We start from the raw sequence: 25807 nt of genomic DNA on the forward strand, positions 1-25807 counted from the left end.
GCAATAGGGAGGGCACCGGGTATGGCAGCCAGGATATGAAAGTGATTCAGAAGGCAGGCAAACTATGTTTCCTACCATTACTACAATGATCTTCATTAAAACCAACTTCAGGACTCCCCAGGGAATGAGTCTTTGCTCAGACTGTCTCGTGATTTTCCAATCCCTTGCTCTGCTAACCTGCTCCTTTGGGCCCTGGATCCAGTAACCATCCAAATCTTGTCTGCTTTCAAAGCTGTTTTCTTGAGTCTTCCTTCATGAATCTGAAAGGCAGCCACAACATGTAAGACCTGAATGTTTTCCCCTCAAGTCCAAAAGGATGACCCCTCATTCATCCTCTCCATAGAACCCTCATACCTTCACTCTGTCTTCAAATTTTGTCCTCATGCTATAGCCAACACTGGTTACCTCAGGAAAGCCAAGGACACTCAGGATAGTGTCCTTACTATCAAGGCTGTCTTTACCCTTATCCATGAGAAACATCTTCAAAACAGTGATCACAAAATGTTATTTATGAATCACAGCTGACCACATTCTCTTTCTTGGAGCCACTCCAAGTCAAAATTACTAGCCATATAAAGTCTGTTAAATGTCTCAATTTAACCCTTTTTTCTCCTTGTCTTTTTTCCAATTTTATTATCTTGCCATCTTTATGCAGAAATGATGTTTTCATCACTGAGCCCTAGAAAATAAGGCAGTCAAAACAACATTTGTACTTAAAAGCCTTTTTATCCTGCAGGATAAATGTGTTTATCTAATATCTCAAAGTCTCTAATGTAGTAATTATACTGTTGCTAGCAAACTACTAAGATTTTGTCTGTGGCTATAATTAACATATCAGTATAGCAACACTGTAACTTTATATTAACTTTTCTCACAAAGCATGTTCCCGGCTTGTTAAAAATTCCAGTGGTATCTTCAGTACAACCTTCCTCTTCCAAAATCCTCAAATAACAAAAATTAAGAAAAAATAGTATATAGGCTGGGGTTGTAGCTAAGAGGTAGGGCACTTGCCTAACATGTGTGAGGCCCTGGGTTCGATTCTCAGCACCGCATATAAATAAATAAAATAAAAGTCTATTGACAACTAAAAAAATACTAAAAGGAAAAAAAATTTTTTTAAATGGTATACAATTAGGGCTGAGGTTGTAGCTCGGTAGAAGAGCACTTTCATAGCCTGCATGAGGCACTGGGTTCGATCCTCAGCACCAAATAAAAAAATAAATAAATTAAATAAATGGGGGGGCTGGAGTTATGGCTCAGTGGTAGAGTGCTTGCCTCACACGTGCAAGGCCCTGGGTTCGATCCTCAGCACCACATAAAAATAAATAAATAAAATAAGCACATTATGTCCATCTACAACTAAAACATATATACAAAAAAATGGTATACAATAAAAATACTGTATGTGCCAATTATATTTTAAAACCATAAAAGCAAAACCCATAGACAGCCCCTTCCCCTTCTCACAGCAATATATTCTGGAAATATAGTAAAATCTTTACACAAAGCATATTGTCATAAAGCAAGTTTGAGCAAAAGACCTATCATAAAGCTCCTTCATCATTTTAAAATAACAAACTTAGATTCTAATCTTACAAAACAGGCATAAATGTACCATATGTGTTCATCATAATCTGAATCCCAGAGTTCAAGAAAATAAATATATATCCAGGTGCAACGGCACACACCTGTAATCCCAGAAACTTGGGAGGCTGAGGCAGGAGGATCACAAGCTCAAAGCCAGCCTCAGCAAAGTAGCAAGGCCCTAAGCAACTAGGTCAAACTGTCTCAAGGGGCTGGAGTTGTATGTAGCTCAGTGGTAAGCTCTTGCCTAGCACATCTTAGACACTGGGTTCACTCCTCAGCACCACATAAAAGTAAATAAAATAAAGGTATTGTGTCCATCTACAACTAAAAGTTTTTTCTTTTTCTTTTTTTTTTTTTTTAAGTCTCAAAATGCTGGGCATGGTGGCACATACGTGTATCCCAGCGGATCAGGAAGCTGAGGCAGGAGGATCCCGAGTTCAAAGCCAGGCTCAGCAAAAGCAAGGCACTAAGCAAGACCCTGTCTCTAAATAAAATATGAAATAGGGCTGGGAATGTGGCTCAGTGGATGAGTTCCCCTGAGTTCAATCCCTGATATTCACCCCCCAAAAGAGTCTCAAAGTAAAAATTTTAAAAATGGGGGGGAAGGCTAGGGATCTAGCTAAGTGCCCCTAGGTTTAATCCCTGGCACCAAATAAATAAATAAATAAATATGCAACATGAGGAAAAAAAAAAACCTGCAATTCCTTAGTGCCATTATGTGATCACTATTACATAAAATAAACTAGATATAATATTCTTGAAACTCTCACATAACAGTTCTGCTCTTCCTAAACAAATTTAATAATTTTAAAGAGAAACAATCTGAAAGGTTTGGAGCACTGAATCCAAGAGACCCAAAGATTTCTATACTGGTAATTATGATCCCCTCCCTTTTTTCATGACTTTACTCTTTCAAGAAGAGACACCAAGATAAATATTAACCTAACAGTAAAATTCAAATTAGACAAAGACATTCAGGATTGCTGCACAGAAAAGTGGAAAAACTATCTTAAGAGGTGACAGAAGGGGCTGGGGCTGGGGCTGGGGCTCAGTGGTAGAGCACTCCCCTAGCATGTGCAAGGCCCTGGGTTCGATCCTCAGCACCACATAATAATAAAAAAACAAAATGCATTAAAAAAAAAAAAAAAAGAGGTGACAAAAGAAAAAAATGAGGAGCAGGCAGCCAAGTACATTTTCTGGTTCTCCCAATTCCCAGATTTGTGAGAGCCTAGGCAAGTGGGCTAGCACCCCCAGGCCTCAGTGCCACCTTCTGTGAATATAGGAAGATTATTGTGGTGGTGCCTAAGTGTGCCTGGCACAGCTTAAAATGTTTATTGTTGTTAATTACTAATCATGGTATTTTTCCTCAACAAAAGGCAATTTAAAAAGTAAAGGTTTTTGTTTTTCCTTTCACCCATTTTGCCTCCTCAAGTTTATTCACAATGAAAGGAACTCTGGTATCAGACCAGAACAATGTCTGGGGAAACAATACATGTAGTTAAATCATTTCCTCATTGTGCAGCTTCTGCTAATTCTGGCCCTTCAGTTCCCTGTTCTCAAAAACAAAGGCCTCTCAGACATTTCCTACCTTTCCCCTCCCACCCCTCCTTAATTTGGATGCCCATCCTCAGTGCGTTACTAACAGTCATCACACTACTTCCATTACTATGTATATCTAAGATAAGTCTAAAAACTCTGAAAGTTTGGTGGCCTGTATGCTAAACATCAAAAACCTAATTTCCCATAGACATTTGAAAATTTCATATTTCTTATTCCTACCACTTGTAAGACTTCATCCAACAATACAGTTAAAAATAGTCTTAGCCTATTACAATACCCATTCCTTGAAAGAGCAAAAATTAAATCTATGAATGCCCACTGTGCCTAACAGGACTAGAAGTAGTGGTTCCTTTAAAACTAACCGCTCTCCAGACTGTTGGCTCCCATTACAAGGCTTCACATTTCACTGGGCAACTACCAAAAGCAATCAGCACCATGTTACTGGCATGAACTTTTAAAAATGAACTCCAAAGCATCTCTTGAGAGTTGCAAAGAAGGAAGGACAGGAGGAAGGAAGGAAGGAAGGAAGGAAGGAAGGAAGGGAAGGAAAGGAAAGGGATGAACCAACCTCTGGACATGAGAAACCAACAAAAGCACATATAAAAGCAACATAAAGTTCAGTTTGGATATTCATCAAAGCGACCTCAAATGACTAGAGAGTAAGATGAAAAGCAACAAAGAAAGAAGACTAGATTTCCTATTAAAAAAATTTTCCCATTGTCTCTCTTAGATGATTTGATGTGACAACAATTTATTTAAGTAGTTAAGGAAGTTTAAATTATATAATAAAAAGCAATTCCAACTACAAACAAAAAAAAAGCCCCCTCCAACTTTGTGATGGCTTCAATAATTTTTGCCCTTATATTTTCTCACTGAAAGTAATTTAGTGACGAATTAAAATTAATGACAAAATATTTTAAAATACCATATTATTTCATTTGATCCTTACAATAACCATGCAACACTTTTTTTTGTGCCTGTGTGTGCTGGAAATTGAACCCAGTTTGTTGCACCTGCTAAACATGCACTCTAATGCTGAGCTACACACCCTAACCTAACATCTCCATTTAATAAGAATTTAAAGCTCTAGTACCTGAAAACACATGATGAATTAAATAAAATATGGGTACACCCCAGCCCTGAAATCTTATTTTTAAGCATATTTAAGAAAAGGGGGGCTGGGCTGTAGCTTAGTGGCAGAGTGCTTATCTAGCATGTGTGGGGCACTGGACTGGATCCTCAGCACCTCATATAAATAAATAAATAAATAGAATTATTATTTTTAAGGGGGGGGGACTAGGAAGTATAGATCAGTGGTAGAGCGCCCCTGGGTTTAATAGCCAGTGCCAAAAAAGAAAAAGTTATGGAGGTGTTACATGAATTAGAAGGAACCCTACCCAAAAAAAAGACCATATTATAGAATTTTATATAGTCACTAAGTCATGTAGAAAAATAGTTACACTGAAAACAGCAGATGAGAAGAAGCAAGCTAAAAAGTAGAGTGTGTGTGTGTGCGCGCACGCGCGCACATGCGTGTGCAAAAAATTTATTATGTGTACAGGTATAAGAAAGGAAAAGAGCAGCAGACACATCGAGATGTTAACAGTAACGTCTCTGAGTGGTAAGATTAGAAATGATTTTTCTTTATTTTTTTTTATTTTCCAATTTTTCAATTACTTTTGTTTTCAGAACAAAAGACTTTAACATGGTATTTTTACATTCTAGAGCTAATAGGTTTATCTCATTAATGGATATACTAAATATGTCAGTAAAGTGTTCTAAAACAAGGGACAAAGACAACAGGTAGAACCTGCGCTATGAGAGCTAACAAATTATCTACCTTTTGTATTTTTTTTAATTAACAGTGTTAAGCTGTGATACTGATGGAGTAAAGTTGACACTAGGTAAAACACCAGAAGACAACTCCTTGACAAGAGTTAGAGAAGCAGTCAATGTCTTGGAAGAACAGTAATATGCTATTATTTGCTACAAAAGAAAAAAAAAATTGGCATTCCTCAAACAAAAGTTTCCTGAGACTCTAAGCCTCATTTTGATCTATTTTAAAGACATTTTTAAAAATATTGTTCAAAGCCAGGCACGGTGGAGCACACCTATAATTCCTGCAGCTGGCTCTGCAGGCTGAGACAGGAAGGTTGCGAGTTCAAAGCCAGCCTCAGCAACAGCAAGGTGCAACTTAGTGAGACCCTTCTCTAAATAAAACACAAAAGAAGGATGTGGCTCAGTGGTCAAGTGAGTAGCAAAAAAAAAAAAAAAAAAAATTGTTCAGTAGATATTTGAAAGAAGTTGTTACTAATTCAGAAGAAAAATTATATATAGCAAATGATAAGAGAAAGGTAAAGCAAATTCAATTTACTGAACACTTATTTTAGGAAGGTAAAAGAGACATCAAACACAACCTCAGAATTATTTCTTTTCCCCTTCAGGCTGCTGTCTTTCTTATGAGACACATTTTGTCAAGTGAAAACTGCTTATCAGCACTTAGTCCAAGAGGACATGACTGAAGTACTGCAGAGAAGAGGAGGACCCTGATAGCCAGATTAAAGAGCTGTTAAATAAGAAATAAGCATGCTACTTATTCTAATTTGCTGGAAAACAGATAAATACCCAAGATAATTACAGAATAATACTTTTCCCTGAACAATAACTCCCAGTATTTTCCTAATGTAAAGAAAACAATGAAAGTCACAGAGAGCAATTACTGCTGCAAAACCATACTTAAGTCAAAAGAATCCTCTTTTGTTCACTGAAGCAACCAAAACACGCAATCCTCAGTTGCTCCCAAGGCAGTGCTATAAATACAAATTCTACAGCAAGAACTTGAGAAAAACTGCAAGATATGCCAAGAAGAAAAAAATGATTTCAACACCAATATGCCATTAAATTGTATTCATATAACCAATCAATACTTTATTGACAAATGTCAAAGTTATCTTCATTTCCAAAACCAAGAAGATCAGAAGCAGATAAATTTAGAAGATATGTGTATAACATACCAAAACAATTTTCCTTTCACTACAAACAAAATGCCTTTCTATGATATGTCTAAGTAATCAAATGCAATAGTGTTTTTAAATGTATACAACAACAAAAAAATACACCTGATATCTACAAATGGCACAATCTAATATCCTCTTTATGACCATAAACTTTATCTAAGCAGAATAAACAACATTATAAATATAGAGATACATTTCAGAATGTCAACTTAGCAATCCACCACATGAGAAGTCATGAACTACTAAATAAAACTGTGTTGGATGTAGAAGAAATAACAAAGTATGTGTTAAATTATGAGGGAAGGGAAGGGAAATGGTAATTTAAAAACTGAAAGGGGGCAGAAGGATCAGGGTGACAATGGTCCCCAGCCAAATCAGTGGCCAACAGACATGTCTGACAAAGAAAGGTAGCCTCAAGGATCATGTCTTCCCCAACTCTGACACTGCAGAGGAAATGTGCTATTAATTAGTCAATATCCCTGAAGGAAAAGAAAGCCATGGATCATCAGGCTCAGGTCCTAGACTTTCCCCTTTGTTGACCTGTTTTAACTGCTTTTAACCAACTCCAGTTGAGTAAATGTAGCATCATTTCAGAGGCACCTTTATTTTTACTCACCATCTCCAAACACACACACACACACACACACACACACTCCCTTGTTGCTATAGCTGCAAGTCCTAACCACAAGAAAAGTGTTGCATTTCAGAATTTTTAAAAAGTTTACTGCCACTGGTAGCCAATCTGATTTCGATAGTTTACTAAACTCTCTCCCTATGCCCTATAAACCTCTTCTTTTTTTTTTTTTTAATTTTTTATTGTTGGTTGTTCAAAACATTACAAATTTCTTGACATATCATATTCCACACTTTGATTCAAGTGGGTTAAACCTCTTCTTTTAAAAAAAAAATCTTTATTTCATTTTTATGTGGTACTGAGGATCAAACCTAGTGCCTCACATGTGCTAGGTGAGCGCTGTACCTCTGAGCCACAACCCCAGCCCCTATAAACCTCTTTATATTCTTGTTGCTTACCTTCTTTTATTCCAGTAAATGAGAATCATTTAATCAATGAACATTTGACTGTAAAAGTAAAGATTCCAGTATGAAGTTTCCTCAAAAGACTAGGAATGGAACCACCAATGTGATCCAATTATGCTACTCCATGTTTATAGCAGCACAATTCACAAGAGCCAAACTGTGGAACCAACCAGCCTAGGTGTTCATCAGTGGATGAACAGATAAAGAAAATGTGGTACATATACCCAAAGAAGATTAATTCAGCCATAAAGAAGTCAAATAAGGGCTGGGGTTGTAGCTCAGAGGCAGAGTGCTCGTCTAGCATGTGTGAGGCCCTGGGTTCGATCCTCAGCACCACATAAAAATAAATAAATAAAGGTATTTAAAAAAATAAATATTTTAAAAAAAGAAGTCAAATGAAATTATGTCATTTGCAAGAAAATGAATAAAACATGAGAATACTACTAAGCAAAATAAGCCAAGCTCCCAAAAGTCAAGGGTCAAATATTTTCTCTCATAGGTGGAAGCTAAATAAGAAAAAGGAGAATAAAGGTATGGGGATGGAGGGAATATCATGAAAACAGAAGAGAGATCAGTAGAGTAGAGGGAAGAGTCCAGGGGAGGGATGAGGGGAGCAAAATACTGGGAAATAACATTGGTCAAATTATGCTGTTACATTGTGTACATGTAAGTAATAATGAATCCCATCATTACATAAAATTATAATTCACCAGTTTAAAAAGTGGAAAAAACATACAAAAAATTAAAGATTCCCCACTTTGGAAAGGAAAAGAGCAAACACCTGGCTAAAAGGTTTTGAAATGAGCATACTATAAGCAAGGACTTACATGCCTTGTATATGATATGCCCTATTCCCTACTATGAGCAGGCATATGTATACAACATCTTTATTTGCAAGATTAACTGAGATTGCCAGGTGTGGTGGCCTAAATCCTAGCTACTGGGGAGGCTGAAAGAGGAAGACTGAAAGTTCAAGACCAGGCTGAGCAACTTAGGGAGACCCTGTCTCAAAATAAAATAAAAAGGGCTTGCCAGGCATGGCAGAGTGTGTCTGTAATTCCAGCTACTCAGGAGGTTGAGGCAAGAGGATTCCAAAGTATAGGTCAGTCCTGGCAATTTAGTAAGCCCCTGTCTTTAAAAAAAAAAAAAAACTAAAAAAGGCAGGGAATATAGCTCAGTGGAAGACCCTGGGCAAAGGAAGAATAAAACAAAATACTGCAACTCAATCACCCAATGGAGTATATATCTCACATCATAAGTGAAACACCAGCTTTATATATACCTCCTGTTTCTCTCAATTTATGAAGGTTCACTATCTCCAGATTTACACATAAACGTGAGCAGTTAAATCATTAACTCCCCCATTTTCCTTTTTACAAATTAGACAATAAAAAATGCCTCCTGCTGTATAACCAATGTGATCCTGCAATCTGTACACATGGAAAAATGAGATTACGTACCCCATTTGAATCAAATGTATGATGTCAAAATCATTGTAATGTCTTGAGAAACTAATAAAAAAATATTTAAAATAAATAAATAAAATAAAAAATGCCTCCTAAGTGGGAGAAACTTGGAATATAATGATATCATTGAACAAAGACATTTGTATGCACTCAGGACTCTAAAATGTCAAGGCAGTAACATTTATCTAGGCCATGGAAAATATTTCCTTCAAAATCAGAAAGTGCTTAAGTAAAATGGCTGCTACTCAGTTTTCAGATTTTGCATTCCCTAAAGCACTCTTTATACTTTTCTACTTTTTCATAAAAGATCTGATAGCAGGAATATTCCACTGCATTCCATGTGCAATCAGCTATAATCCCTGTGAGCAGCAATACAGGCCAGTTTGCCAGCACAGCAGCCTTTTAATGAAGCTAACACACATGGCTACAGCATACTCATTTCATCTCATTTTTGCAAGAATGTATGCACTCTCCCCATCTAAACCCACCACTTAACCATTAATATTCCAAACATCCACTACACTGGTATATTAGGTTAAATCCTATTCATTCCTCAAGGTTCAGCTTAACCACTATTTTTCATCAATGACTCCTTGCATTTACTCTTTTCCAAACTCACACTTCTACTTTTTAAAAACACTTTTTTAATGGCAATTATCATTTGATCACTTTCATTCTATATTAGTTATTTGTGTATATCTTGGTATCTCCTATCACAAACTTTAAGGACGCCATAAAAAGGTAGGGTCCAATGATGCATTAGTCTCTCCAACTACTATACACTCATTTTACAGCAGACTCTCAAAAAGGTAAAAGGGAAAGAAAGGAAGGGCAAGGCAGAGCAGAGCCATTAGTCCAGTTTTGAACAATATGTGTTAAAAGAAATCATTAGCAGTTCAGCATGTGCTTGAGGTGGTCCAGAGATGGGTTTTCAAATACTAGTATAGCACTAGTATATTTCACATACTAGTATTCTCTAACTGAATATTTACTTTGTGTTCAAAATGAACCCCATTATTATGTATAAATACAATGCAATAATTTTAAAAGATTGGGAACCCAGACATTTCATCTATAATATTTAATCAAAAGATATATCAAGGGCTGGGGATGTGGCTCAAACGGTAGCTCGCTCGCCTGGCATGCGTGCAGCCCAGGTTCAATCCTCAGCACCACAAAGAAAGAAAGATGTGTCTGCGGAGAACTAAAAAATAAATATTAAAAAATTCTCTCTCTCTTTAAAAAAAAAGATATATCAATATTTTTAATAATTCTGGAGATTTTTGTGGGAGATAAGCCAAAATGGGTGAGTAGAATTTATATCCCAACCAATTCTAAAATTTTATAGACCTATTCTCAAAAGATTTAACTAAAAATCTTATTTCCTTCTTCAATTTGCTTTCGACACAAATTAAAACATCTGAAATTCTTCCAGACTGAATATCACATTTGGATGATTTTACTTTATCCTCTAAACTGAATTCATTTTTTTTAAGAGAGAGAAAGAGAGAATTTAATATTTATTTTTTCATTTTTGGCAGACACAACATCTTTGTTTGTATGTGGTGCTGAGGATCAAACCCGGGCCACACGCATGCCAGACGAGCGCGCTACCGCTTGAGCCACATCCCCAGCCCCTGACTTCATTTTTAATACAATTAAAATAATAAAGTCAAATAGTGAGTTGCCTAGCCTAGATACGAGACCTAACTCCTTCTTGATTAGCCATCAACAATCTCTTAGGGCTGGGGATATGGGTCAATCATGGAGTACTTGCCTTGCATGCTTGAAACCCTGGGCTCAATCCCCAGTACCAAAAATATAATTATAATCATAATCTCTTAGTAAGGTTTCTTTTTTTCTCCCAGTACTGGGGATTGAATCCAGAATTTCATGCATGCTAGGCAAGCTACATCCCCGGTCCATTTTAGTGAGTTTTAATCCATACTAGCAAAATCAGAAAACAAGCAAACCCACATTTATTTCTCTACAGAAAAACTTTACAAGAGTTTAAAGATGGTTTGTCTTCAACAAAACTCTGACTGAAGCCTGAGTCCCCAATGTAACAATATTGAGAGGCAGGAGGCACATGCCTGTAATCCCAGTGACTTGGGAGGCTGAGGCAGGAGGATCACAGCTTCAAGGCCAGGCTCAGTAACTCACCGAGGCCCTAAACAACTTAGCAAGACCTTGTCTCAAAATAAAAAACAAAAAAGGATGGCAATGTGTCACCATACCTGGCTAGACTACTATTTTTGAATCTTTTCCTTTTCTTTTCTCTTTCTTTCTTTCTTTTTCTGAGATAGGATCTTGCTATGTTGCCCAGCCTGGCCTTGAACTCCTGGACACAAGCAATCCTCCTGCATCAGCTTCCTGTGTAGCTGGGACTATAAGTACACACCACCGCACCCATGACTTGAATCTTTATTTAAAAACCAGTTTTAAACTTGGAATGGAACCATCACTTGATCCAGTCATCCCACTCCTAGGTTTATACCCACAGGACATACAATCAGCATACTACAGTGACACAGCCACATCAATGTTTATAGCAGCTCAATTCACAATAGTCAAATTATGGAATCAACCTAGATGCCCTTCAATAGATGAATGGATTTTAAAAAACTGTAGTATATACATGCAATGGAACATTACTCAGCCTTAAAGAAGAATGAAATTAGCCGGTAAATGGATGGAAATGGAGAACATTATGCTAAGCAAAATAAGCCAATCCCAAAGAACCAAAGGCCAAATGTTTTCTCTGATATGCGGAAGCCAATGGGGGGAGGGTGTCGTCAAATTAGGGGGGGATATTGGAGTAGGAATGATAGTAGAATGAATCAAACATTATTACCCTGTACATACATAATTACATGACCTGTTTAACTCTACATCATGTACAATCAGACAAATGAGAAGTTATACTGCATTTATCAATGAAATACTTTAAGTTCTATATTAACTATCCTGAAATGTGGGCTGCAATATCTAGCTGGCTTTTATGGAACAAATATTGACCACCAGCAGACAGATGAGGTCAAAATGGTTACTTTAGAATTTTGTCTGAAAGATCAATGATTCTTCTCTATTGCAAAAATTATAGATTTAAAGATAGAAGAGCCTGCCTGTATTTTAAATAATAAATTTTTTGCCCACAGACCCAAGTCACATTACATTCTTTCTTTCTTTTTTCTTTTCTTTTTCTTTTTTTTTTTTTTTTGGTAGCAGGGATTAAACCAAGGACTGCTTTACCACTGAGCCATATCCCCAGCCTACCTGCCCCCTTTTTAAAAATTTCTTTATAAATAAATGTTTGTGGAAATAAATATGTTTAACCTTATTTAAACGTTACTGAAGAAGGCCAAGCACAGTGGCATATGCCCATGACCCAGCGACTCTGGAGGCTGAAGCAGGAGGATTGCAAGTTTGAAGCCAATCTCAGAAACTTTTTTTTTTTTTACCAGAGACTAAACTCAGGGGCACTCAACCACTGAGCCACATCCCCAGCCCTTTTTTATATTTTATTTAGAGAAAGGGTCTCACTGAGTTGCTTAGATCCTTGATAAGTTGCTGAGGATGGCTTTGAATTCATGATCCTCTGGTCTAAGGCTCTCTAGCTGCTGAGATTACAGGCATGTGTTACCACGCCCATTTAGGAAGATAAATTTTAAGACCATCTTGGCAAGTTCAAATGCTATTTAAAATAGAGAAAGAAGGGCTGGGGATGTGGCTCAAGCAATAGCACGCTCGCCTGGCATGCATGCGGCCCGGGTTCAATCCTCAGCACCACATACAAACAAAGATGTTGTATCCGCCGAGAACTGAAAAATAAATATTAAAAAATTCTCTCTCTCTCACTCTCTCTCTCTCTCTCTCTCTCAGGACTTTCATAGCTATTTTATGTCATGATTTAATAAAATCTCTGCTTACATCTTTACTGTCATTAAGATGTCAACTACTTAGAAGGCATTAATAATAGCTAAATCAGTTCATTTATTCATGGTTTCCAATTATAAAGAGCAAAATACACAGTCCACATTTAAGTACTGCAGCAAATATCTCAGAGGAGGAAGCAATGAATGGATCATTCAGAATGGCAAAGTTCAAAGTGTTAACATACAAATGTTCATTTATTCTGATCACAGAAAGAAGGGCAGGGAGGGAGGTGAAGAAGGTGAGATACAGAACTGAGAATATGCACTCACTGGTCGAGTTGCCTTGCATCTGAATGATGCACTTGGACTCCTTGCTGGTCTCTCGAGAATTGAAGGGCCTCACACGGACAGCAACCTTCACTGAGGCTCCCGACATTCTGATGGCCTTTGTAATGTATATGCAGTCCAGAAATAAAGTATCAAATCTTCTTTTGAAGTTATGTTCAAGTTTCCTTTAAAAAGAAAAAGGTTCCATACAAGATAGTCAAAATTAAAGGAAACACAAGCAAACTGAAGCCTAAGAGTTCTACTTATTTTCACTTCTAGAAATCTCATTCCCTTTCTCCCCCAACAAGTCATATAGCTAGTAGTAAATTATCAAATATTGAAGAAAGAAATTTGGTTTCCTACTCTATTATCTCCTTCTCATATCTAAAAAAAAAAAGTCCCTAAACTTTTAAAACTCTAAAACAACAACAACAACAAAAAAAAAAGGCATCTATCTTGCTTTCTGTATTTCTGGATCAATCTTCAAAGGTAAATGAAAAATTTACAATGTTTATTTGTTAAAAGAGTTCCTTGAACAGCTAACTTCCCATCTGCAAACCCCCTATTTCCTTTCTTTAAAGAAATGTATTGAATTTTATACTTTTAATTACAGTTTGAACCATTTGGTTATACCATGTGTAATTAAACAGCAAAGGACAGAGATAAGTTTGTGCTGGCTCCTTTAATTACCCCTATGCAGTGATTAACTTGGAAGTTCCTTGGCATGCATCCCATTTGACCTGCAGGAGCACTCTACACAATAAGCAGAGAAGATTCCCACAGACTCAGGTCCTACACTTCAGATGTGCCAGGGACTCGTGGCAGAATGTAGTGAAATCACTACATTTCACTACTAAAAGAAGCCAGAAAAAAAAATATATTAATATTTTCTGAGGAATAATTCCCATCCCAACAGAACAACATCAACACTCTTCAGTGAAAAAAAAAAAAAGTATGTAATCTCCACAAGAAGCAACCTCTCTCTCTCTCTAGTCAGGAAGAATTCTACACTCTATTCATTACTCTATTAATATTCACGAATAAAATGAAAAGGGAAAAGTTAAAAAAGAAAAGTATTTATGAGTCCAATTATCAGGGAACCCAACCAGTATTTAAATCTGACTAATTTTTTTCCACATAATTAAACAGTTTAGAAATACTAACCTTCAGTGGCACAACACTACCAATGTTTTCCCCAGGAAAAGGCAAAAAATAAAACCCGAGTCACTCTCTACCTCAGTGCACTAATTCTCCTAGCAGTAGTATCAATGTCCATCTCTCAGGCCATACCAAAGTATTCAGAGATCTCCTGTCCTATGTGCTAGCAGTTAGAACAGTACCTGTTTGAAGAGCTCAGTGTTTGTTGAACAAATAAATTAATGAACTGGATTACCGAGCTGTGGGAATCATCTGTTTGAGTCTTTGCCTATTTGCTGATTTTTGGTTTTGCTTTAAATGATCACAATATTTTTAATACTAATATTTTTATATATGTTGCAATGTTTTTTCCAATCTGTTTTTCATTTCACTTTATATGGAACTAATAGTACTTTATTTAACATATCAAATATTTTTGTGATTGCATTTATCAAATGAAAACTTTGGGAATTATTATACCCTCCAATTGATATAGTATATCTTGTATTCACCAGTTAAATACCATGCCAAAAAGATGATGCATTCTGATAAAACATGATATCAAACACATTTCAACCTCCTAGAGTTTCCTTTAATATATAACCATCATCTCAACTTTCATCATGTCCATATCTTCTTTCCCAAACTAATAATTTTTCAATCTTCCCATTTCTGCCAACATCATTCTCCCAGGCCCCATTATTTAAGTTCTGGGGTCATCTTTGTTTTCTTCTCTTAGAATCCTTGTATTAGTATTGACATTATTCATGACAAACCATAGGAAAACTTTTCAGACAGAAATTTGCATTGTTGTGGTCCCTCCTACCTCTTCTCCTCATTGCCTTCCCCTCCCTAATCCATGGACTCACTACCACATGTCTAGAATACTTGAAACAGATGAACTCTTCTTTGAATTTTAGTCTTTGACTCAATAGAATCAAACAGAGTTACACAAAACAAAATCACACAGCAGTCTTTTGAAAAGCAAATGAGCCTAGACTCCCCCCTCCATGAATTAAAAGGGGAAAAACTAGATTTAAAAAGATGCTACTGCTTAATCTATTTATAAAAGTAAACACAAATTGTCTCTGGAAGCAAATCTAATACAAGTTGCTTATCTAATACAAAACTTTAAAGATAGGATCCTGACATTAGGGTTTTTGCTTTGTTTTATCTTTCAAAGATTATGTTGTAGATCCCTACACAAAAACCACTGCTTTAAACTACTGCTAAACCATGTTAGAAGATCAACCTTTCTAAAGTATGACTCTCCCTGTCGCTCTCAATTGTGAGAACATTCTCATATTCCCCTGTGCTTCCAAAATCAAGACCAAAGTGAAGATACTCTGTTCTAGCCAAGCTCCTTCACTATCCCACAAACACCTCCTATTTCTGCCCAACAATGGGCATACCGGTTTTCTCTCTCTCTTTTTTTTTTTTTTCTCTCTCTCTCTCTCTCTCACCCAGTCTCATCTCTTCCAAAATACCTAACCCAAACATTCTAGGAATCAATCAATGGTTCCTACACTTCAAACACTGGAACACACTGTGAAACACTGCTATTGTTTTACATAACTGCATTCTATCTTGCACTATTCCTTTTATTTTTGGTATCACAGATTGAACCCAGTAGGACTTAACCAATGAGCCACATTTTCAGCCCATTTTTTTAATTTTTAATTTTGAGAAAGGGTCTCCCTAAGTTGCTAAGGCTGGCTTTGAACTTGTGATCCTCCTGCCTCAGCCTTTCAAGCCACTGGAATTACAGGCATGCACCACTACACCTGTATTTTTAATAGCTTCTTAAGGTGAAAATTTTATTTCTTAAAAAAATCTCCTTGAACTTGCACTCCTTGAAAATTTCAAGTCTGGGCAAGAAATTTCAAGGAAATCCTAGAACATTTTGTGTGCCCAAGAGCAAGATCCTATCAAAGATGAATGGATCATGTCCAAAGGACAGGGGTGCCAGCCTAAAGGAGCTCTCACTGACCAAACCGGATAATTAAAGCATTAAAAAAAGAAGAAGAAGAAGAAGAAACTGCAAGGAAAACATCAAATACATGAAGTTATGAGTTTATAATGACACTTTAGAAAATCTCAAATTATCGACTGGGGTATGGGGTATGTAGCATGCATGAGGTCCTGGGTTTGACCCTTTGAACCACCAAAGAAAAAAAATAATAAAGAAAAATCTCAATATTTTGAAAAACTAGCAAAATATAAAATATCCCAGGATAAACTATAATAGTCAGTGAGGGTAGGTTTTTTATTTTTAATACCTTTTTTTAAAATTTATTTTATCTATTTATTTTTAAAAGCTTGCTTGCTTTAATATTTTTGCAGTTATAGATGGACACAATATCTTTATTTTGTTTGTTTATTGTATGTGGTGCCAGGGATCGAACCCAGTGCCTCACACGTGCTAGTGCTCTACCACTGACCCTCAACCCTGGCCCAAGGGTAGGTTCTTTACAGAAAAATTCTAGCTAATAAATGGAAAAGATATTACCTAGAATATCACTACTGATATAAAGGCTTTCTGACACAATACCACTGGCTGTTAAAATGCATTGCATGTAAGGATGGTTGGTGGGAGAAGCTGAGAATACTCAAACCAAATGATCAGTTTTGTGTATATAATGTGCATTCACCTATGCTAGGGATTGAACCCAGGGCTTCATGCATGCTAGGAAGTGCTCTACCACTGAGCTACATCCCCAGGCCTTTTAAAATTTTGAGACAGTGTCTCACTGATTTTCCCAGACTGACCCTCAAACTTGCAATCCTTCTGACTCAATCTCCTGAATAGCTGGAATTACAAGACATGCACCACCATGTCCCACTCAGTTGATCAGTCTCAACACCACTAGAAGTAGGACACCAAGGTCATATAGCCCCTCTTGATGGACTACACAGAAATACACAGCACCACCTAGGAAGTATTCTTGCCCCATTCCCTCCTTGCCCCACTCCCTTAGAAAGAAACTGTAACAGGGCTAGAGTTGTGAATCAGTGGTAGAGCACTTGCCTAGCATGTATGAGGCACTGGGTTTGAGTCTCAGCACCACATATAAGTAAGTGAATAAAATAAAGAAAAAAATAATAAAGAAAAATCTCAATATTCTGAAAACTAGCAAAATATAAAATATACATAAAATAAAAAATGAAGTTATAACAGAATGAAATCTTAGATCTAACTATCAGTTCACCAGATATATAGGGAGCAAAGAGGCAATTCAGATGAGGTGCCAAAGATACAATCAGCCAAATTCAAAATGTGGGAAAATCTACAGACCAAGATGCCCTGTTTAATCCAATAAACAGCATAACTTGGGAGGAAGCGTTATAAAAGAAGCTTGCATTATCAACCATATGCAAATATTTTTTTCAGTCAAGAAAATCTATAGAAACTAATTTTAAAAAATAATCAGGAATAGAAAAGCCAGATGCAGTGGTGCCACCTATAATCCCAGCTGCTCAGGAGGCTGAGGTAGGAGCATTCCAAGTTCAAAGCCAGCCTCAGCAATTTAGCGAGGTCCTAAGCCATTTAGTGAGGGAGGCCCTGCCTCAAAGGGCTGGCAACATGGCTCAGTGGTAAAGCACCCTAGGATCAATCCCCAGTACCAAAAAAATTTTAAAAATTTAAAAAATAATCAGGAGGGCTGGGACGTAGCTCAGTGGCAAAGCGTCTGCCTTGCATTCGCAAAGCCCTGGGTTCGACCCCCAGTTCCAAAAAAGACAAAAAAAAAATAATAATAATAATCAGGAATAGAAAAAGCAAGATTGCCAAAGAGCCGACAGTTATTAAATACTATAGGTATTTAAATTAATTTATGTATGTATATGTGTGTTCTACCCAGGGCCCACTGGAGTGTTGAATACTTCTGACTTAACAAACAAGACAGCCCTGGCTAAATCCTCTTTTTACTGTGCTTCTGATATAAGGTATAAGGTAGTACGCATTTGTAACTATGAACCAAAATACTAACATTTCCAATATCAAAGTCCTTATACAATTCATGTTTTCAGGAGACTGCTTGATTCCTCTATCTAGCTATCTTATCAGTAAAATATCTCTCCTCCAAACACTACCAGATCTTTTACCTCTTTTCCTTTTTCTTTTCTTTTTCTTTTTTTTTTTTTTTGTGTGTGTGTGTGTTGGGGGGTTTGCTGGGGATTGAACCCAAGACCTATGCATGCAAGACAAGCACTCTACCAACTGAGCTATATATCCCCAGCCCTCTTTTACCTCTTTTCTACTTCTTTTAATGTTCCCACCATTCTGTTCCCACTTCTCTTTCTTTTCTACCAACATACCCATTAGGCCTTCAATACTTTCTGAGGCCTGCCTATTTATTTATTTATTTATTTATTTATGTGGTGGTGCTGTGGAATAGACATGGGGTCCTGGCACATGCTAGGCAGGTGCTGTACCACTGAGCCCCTCCAAGGCCTTCTTAAGCAGCTTTATCTCTTTCTTCCTTCTATCCCATTCATACTACACAACATTCCCATTTTTATCTGTTCCATCTACACAATACTGCTAGATTTGTCTCTCTGAAATACAGGTCTATTCCTGTCACTGTCCACTTAAAAATCTTGATTTTCCCTACACTCAATGGCAGAACTCCCCACACTAGCTTTAAATTGTTCTGAAACATAAACAAACTATTTTTGCAGGACCACAAAACACAGCCTTCCATCCACATTCCCTAACCATCCCCCACCAGAGAGCTTCAGAATCATCTTGTGTTTTCTTGCCTCTGTGCCTTATAAGTGAAGTTAAGACTGATGATTTGGTTCAAGTGTTCTCTGCCTAATCTGTAATATTCTCCCACAATGCCTTCCTCTTCTCCTGTTCTTTCCAAACTCCAATTTATTCTTTCAAGACCTTTACACATTCCTGAACTAAAAGCAACTGTTTCTTCTAATACTTTATAGAGAGCTGGGGATATTGCTCAGTGGTAGAATACTTGCCTAGCATATAAAGTTCGAGTTTAATCCCTAGTGCTGAAAAACTAAATAAACAAACAAACGAATGAATGAATCCAACTTTTCAATTCTTTGACCTTACCCCAGGCAGAATAAATTATTTTTGTTCCTGCTATAGATTTTAAATTCCCTGAAAACAAGAACACAATCTTAAATTTCTAATCCTCTAAAACACAAGGTGCTGGAGATAGCAATTTTATTGTTGAATTCCTGGTTATTATGTATCAATAGACTAATGTTTAAATGAATCTAAATACATATTTTTCCCATTGTTTTTAAATACCTTTATTTAATTTATTTATTTATTTTTTTAAATTATGTGGTGCTGAGGATCAAACCCAATGCCTCTCACATGCTAGGCAAATGCTCTGAGGCTGAGCCACAATCCCAGACCACCATTTTTTTAACTCTCTCAGTAAAACTAATCATCTTCACCAGTGAGGTTTTTGTTGTTATTGTTGTTGATGTTACTGTTTTGTTTTTGTTGTTGTTTTCTGGTACTGGGAATTGAATCAGGGGGAACTCTACCACTGAGCTAAACCCTCAGACCTTTTAATTTTTTATTTTAAAACACAGTCTTGCTAAATTGCCCAGGGTAGCCTCAAACTTGAGATCCTTCTGCCTCAGTCTCCCAATTACCTGGGATTACAAACTGGCACAAGTTAGGCTGTGAGTTAAAAGTCTGCACAGTAGGGCTAGGGTTGTGGCTCAGTGGTAGAACACTTGCCTAGTGTGAGGCACTGGGTGGGATTCTCAGCACCACATGTAAATAAGTAAATAAAATAAGGGTCCATCAAAAATTAATAAAAATATTTTTAAAAAGTGTCTGCACAGTAATTGGAAACTATGGTTGCGTGTATTATAAAAAGAGTTAATAACCAGGCTTGATGGCTCATGTCTGTAATCCAAGCAACTTGGGAGGCTGAGGCAGGAGGATCATGAATTCAAAGCCAGCCCTCAGCAACTTAGCAAGGGCCTAAGCAACTCAATGAGACCCTGTCTCTAAATAAAATATAAAAAAGGGCTGGGGATGTGACCCTTGAGTTCAATCCCTGGTACAAAAAGAAAAAAAAAAGTTACTTTGTTACTTCCCTAATACTATAAACAGTATCACTTTTAATAATAGATGTCTGCCAAAATAGTTTTGAAACTCCTTGCTCCTCAAAAAAAAAAGAAAGAAAGAAAAAGAACTTGTTATATAAATCTTAAATGGAGTTGAAAGTCCAATGAGAAACAATAATAACAGAGTATTTTTAAGAAGTTACAGGAAGTGGAGAACACATGTAATCCCAGCAATTTGGGAGGCTGAGGCAGGAGGAGCTCAAGTTCAAAGCCAGCCTCAGTGGGGCTGGGGATGTGGCTCAAGTGGTAGCGCGCTCGCCTGGCATGCGTGCGGCCCGGGTTCGATCCTCAGCACCACATACAAACAAAGATGTTGTGTCCACCGAAAAATAAATAAATAAATATTAAAAAAAAAAAAAAAGCCAGCCTCAGCATATTAATGAGGTTGTAACTTAGTGTCTCAAAAAAAAAAAAAAAAAGGCTGAGGATGTAGCTCAGTTGTTAAGTACCCCTGGGTTCAATCCCCAGTACAAAAAAAAAAAAATGTTTCAGAAGTCAGAGGTGATGGCAACTCAGGAGGCTGAGGCAAGAGGACTGAGGCAAGAGGATCAGGAGGCTGATGCAAATTTGAAGCCAGCCTCAGCAACTTAGCAAGATCTTGCTCAAAATTTAAAATAAAGAGGGGAGGGACTGGGAATGCAGCTCAGTGATAGAGCATCCTGGGCTCAATCCCTACTACCAAAACACACACACACAGACATACACACACACACACTTCTTTAATTAATTAATTAATTTGTTTGGTTGGTTTTTGGTACCAGGAATTGAACCCAGGAGTACTTAACCATTGTCAAAACCCCAGCCCTTTTTTATTTCTTATTTTGAAACAGGGGCTCCCTAGGCTTCCCTAAATTGCTTAGGGCCTCACTACATTGCTGAGTCTGGCTTTGAACTTGCAATCCTCCTGCCTTAGCCTCCAGAGCTGATGAGATTAGAGGGATTACAGGCAGGGGCCACCATGTCCAACTTGAGAACAACCCTTCTTAATAATTCACATAAAATATATTTTTCAAGCTTTCAAGAGCCAATAAAGAAAGGCAGGCAGGAAAGGTAACAACACATACTCTAAATCACTTACACAGCCTCAGTTCTAGACTATTCCTCTCACCAGCTTTTCTTCCTTATGACACATAATTAGAAGCATTAGGAAAGTGGAATGGAGCAAAAATTCCAGAAGCATTCACTAACATTAAAGGGGCAATAAAACTTTTTGGTCTAATTCATTTGAAAACTTCTCAATTAATTTTTGCCTAATTACTTAATTTTGATCTTACAGAACTTTCACTTGCTCTCAGAGGTACCATGGGATTATTAGGGACTCTGAGAGGACAAATTGATCTTCTAGCAAAGTGAATAAACAATAATGCAATAATACTATTTTTGGTTTTTGGATTTTATTTTTTGTTTTGTTTTGTTTTGGTTTTTGTTTGTTTGGGGTTGGTTTTTTTGGTTTGTTTTTGTAATATCCATTTCCAAACTGCCAGGATTATATTCCTAAAACAGATTAGTTCACGTCATTGCCTCTCCTTAAAAATCTCTAACTGGTTTCCATGGCCTCAGAGCATAACCTAAATATTCCAAGGCCCCCACAACTCAACCTACTTACCTGGTCTCGGCTTTTACTGCCCAGTTTTAAGTGCCTTTCTCTACCAGCCACCCTCTTTCTACATCATACATTTGGTTAGTTGGAAACCCAATCTCCCTTCTCAAACTATTACACAGTCCACATCTTTCAAAGACGAGGTCAAAATGTCACCATGGAGTGGGAAGCATTAAACCATACATTCCTTAATATCTACCTTTCTGAGTTGAAAGTCATACCTCCTTTTACTTTGTTCCTTAAAACTGCTTTATTGATTCATTTTTTTACTGACTTCATTCTGCCCTATGTTATGGTTAGTTAATTCAACACTCATACATAGATTGTTTATTTACCCCATGCTTATTAGAATATAGGTGTTTTTTTTTTAAATGCAGTCTTTTAAATACACTACACAGTAACAAATTTACATCAACAAGCAATCTATTTAAAAAATAATCTTTTCCACTGAATTTCATGGGGGTGTACTGGGAATTAAACCCAGGAGTCTTTACCACTGAGTTACATCCCCAGTCCTTATTTATTTATTTATATTGGGTTTTGAACCTAGAGGTGCTTTACTACTAAGCTACATCCCCAGTTCTTTTGTTTGTTTTGGTACTGGAGATTAAACCCTAGGGCACTTTACCACTGGGTTACATTCCAACCCAGCCACTCCCCTCCCCGAATTTTCTTTTTAAGTTTTGATTTGGGGATAGTTAGGGTTAGGGTTAGGGTTAGGGTTAGAAGTTGCCAGCGTGGGTCCTGGAACTTGTGATCCTCCTACCTCAGCCTCCTGAGTTGCTAGGATTACATGGGTATACTGCCATGCCAAGTTGAACTGCATTTAAGGAATAAATAAAGAATGAATAGATATCAAAAGTAGATTTCTGGTCAGGCATGGTAGTGCAACTATTATCCCAGATACTGAGAGACTGAGGAAAGATAATGACAAGTTTGAGACCAGCCTGGAAAATCTGATGAGATCCTCTCTCAATATTAAATTTAATTAAAAAGGGAAGGCTGGGTATGCAGCTCAAGTAGTAGAGAGTTTGCGTAGCATGTTTGAGAATGTAGGTTCTATCTGTGGCACCACAAAAAAAAATTAATAAATTTCTATAGCTAAAGAATCCCTATTAAGGGCTGGGGTTATGGCTCAGCGGTAGAGCGCTCAACTTGCACGTGCAAGGCCCTGGGTTCGATCCTCAGTGTGAGGCACTGGGTTCAATTCTCAGCAAAATAAAGGTCCAAACAACTAAAAAAAAAAATTTTTTTTTTTTTTTTTTTAAAGATTCTATGGGACTGGGGTTGTGGCTCAGAAGTGGAGCACTTGCCTAGCATGCTTGGGGTGCCGGGTTCGATCCTTAGCACCACATAAAAATAAAATAAAGGTGTTGTGTCCATCTACAACTAAAAATTAAATATTAAAAAAAAAGATGCTGTGAAAAAAATCCTTTTTTATAATGTCTTTGCTTTTCTCCATCTAATACTTTCTCTGAAGACCAAGAAGATTTTAGGACCAAATATGGTACCAATGACCAAGACGATAATGAACAAATTATCTCAAAATATGTAAGAATTTGTGTATGTATATGAAATACTCGTCTACTCATGATCTTTGAGTCTAGAATAAAAATCAGCCATGGGCCACACTGATACAGGTCATATTAGGAAAGCTTCTTTCTAATCTAACTCAATGCCAAGAATCAGACTGCATGGAAATGGTCTCCTAAAAGATCAGATTTCCAGTCTCCAATGCAACTACACAGGCTCCCCAATTGTTTCAACCACCATCTAAAATAATATAATTTTTAGATTTATCAGACATTGTCTTCCTGCCACTGCTATTAAGAAATAATTATCTTCCTTTTTACTAGTGATATGATTTTATTCTCATAAACCAAGAAGTGCATCAAAAAACAACAGCGCTTATGGCCCATGGAGTAAAATAAGCTATTCTAAATAAAATTTATTCTTTCCCTTTTGGGGGGGAGAGGGGATGTGTTGGTGGTATGAGAGATTGCACCTAGGGCTTCATGTATGTTAGGCAAGTAATCTACAGTTCTTGCAGGTCCTGCTAAATTGCCTAGGTTAGACTCAAACTTAGGATCCTCCTCCTTCCTGCCTCAGCCTCCTGAGTAGCTGGGTTTATGTGAGTACACCACTGCACCCCACTTCTTTTTAAATTTTTCAGGTGGGGTCAAGTCCAAAGTTTGGACATTTAGTATTAGACCCTTTCTAGGCCGTTAACTAGTTCTAAAATCTGGTTACTTTAGTACTAGACCCTTTCTAGGAAGTTAACTAGTTTTTATATCTGGTTACCTTTTACTTTTTTGGGGGGCGGGGGGGCAGATCCACTGAGACTCTACCACACCCAAATCCCAACATGCCACTGACACAGTCTTCTATGGGCAAAATCAATGACAACGCTTAGATTCATCAGACATTGTCTTCCTGCCACTGCTATTAAGAAATAATTATCTTCCTTTTTACTAGTGACATGATTTTATTCTCATAAACCAAGAAGTGCACCAAAAAACAATTAATTTCATTTGTAATTGTCCAGGCAAAGACTGAATTTACTTCAGCTATGGGGTAGAAATGGTGAGTTTCATTCAGTCAAAGGTTAATTCAAGTTTAGTATTAGTCAAGATTACTTTCTTTCTGAAATCTGCTCCTCACTACACCTTTACAACTACAGTTTGGGGAAGTAACTCACCATCTGGACAAGTATGCAGGTTAGACATTTCTGTGTATAAAAAGGTGTTAATCTGGCCATATAATAAACTGGTTCTCAAAGTTTAATAGGTATGTTTTCTTTTAGATGACAAACACAAAATCAAACAACTACAGAATACAACTCCCCAAGGTTGAATAATGAGTTTTCTGCTGGGATACTCAAATTAATCTTTATATAAAGTTAGATAACTAAACCATATTAGGTTTATTTTTCATAGAGAAGACTTAGTTTCATTAAATTTTAATGTTATATTCTCAGTTTGGAAACCAGGTAGATTACTTTTTTTAAAGTAATGTTTGAAGAATACTTCTTCCTTTCACTTAAAAAATGTTGAAAATACTAAGTATGCACACAGGGGAACTCTACCATTGAGCTATATCCCCTGCCCTTTTTATTTTTTATTTTTGAGACAGGGTTTCACTAAATTGCCAAGACTGGCCATGAACCTGAAATGAACTTCCAATTCTCCTGCTTTAGCTTCCCTAGTCACAGGATTACCGAAATATGACATCTTGACTGGCTAGTACATGCATCCTTGTATTAGGATGCCTGTAACACTCAGGAGTCAGAGACAGAGAGATCACAAATTTGAGGTCAGCATCAACCAACTTAGTGAGGCCCTAAGCAACTTAGTGACATCCTGTTCTGTCTCAAAAATAAAAAATAAGTTGGGTGAAGTGGTGCACATCTATAATCCTAGCCACTCAGGAGGCTTAGGCAGGAGGATCTTGAATTCAAAGCCAGCCTCAGTAATGGTGAAGCATTAACCAACTCAGTGAGACCCTGTTTCTAAATAAAATACAAAATAGGGCTGGGGATGTGGCTCAATGGCCAAGTGCCCCTGAGTTCAATCCCTGGTACTCCCAAATAAATAAAGAAAGAAAATTAAAAGGGTAGGGTAGGGGCTGGGGTTGTGGCTCAGTGGTAGAGCCTTGCACGTGTTAGGCACTGTTTGATTCTCAGTACTATATATAAATAAACAAAAATAAATAAAGGTCCAACAACAACTAAAAAAATATTTTTTTAAAAAAAGGGCGTAGAGGGACTGGGGATATGGCTCAAATGGTAGCGCGCTCTCCTAGCATGCATGAGGCACTAGGTTCGATTCTCAGCACCACATAAATGTGAAATAAAGATACTGTGTCCACCTAAAACTAAAGAAATAAATATTTTTTTTAAAAAAGGGGAGGGGTAGAGGCTCTGGTTTCGATCCTCAGTACCACAGAAAAATAAATAAATAAAAAATAAAGATATTGTGTCCATCTGCAACTAAAAAACTACTTTTAAAAAAGGGGGTCTTGGGTAAGGATGTGGCCAAATAATTAAGCAACTCTGGGTTCAATCCCCAATACCAAAAAAAAAAAAAA

The 25807-nt window shown here is 37.1% G+C and overlaps 1 protein-coding gene across 9 annotated transcripts in view; it reads right to left on the bottom strand.

Annotated features, from left to right (window-relative positions):
• The window catches only part of Kif1b (kinesin family member 1B), a 148428-nt gene that overhangs the window by 116299 nt on the left and 6322 nt on the right, over positions 1-25807 (bottom strand). For all 9 annotated transcript variants that reach the window (XM_015501413.2, XM_015501410.2, XM_048783629.1 and 6 more), the window contains exon 2: positions 12874-13055. In XM_015501413.2, the coding sequence (XP_015356899.1) occupies positions 12874-12979 (106 nt within the window). In that variant the 5' untranslated portion in view covers positions 12980-13055. The remainder of the gene's footprint in view (positions 1-12873; positions 13056-25807) is intronic.

This window comes from Marmota marmota, unplaced genomic scaffold, assembly GCF_001458135.2.
Source record: "Marmota marmota marmota unplaced genomic scaffold, marMar, whole genome shotgun sequence".
Taxonomy (NCBI): Eukaryota; Metazoa; Chordata; class Mammalia; order Rodentia; family Sciuridae; genus Marmota; species Marmota marmota.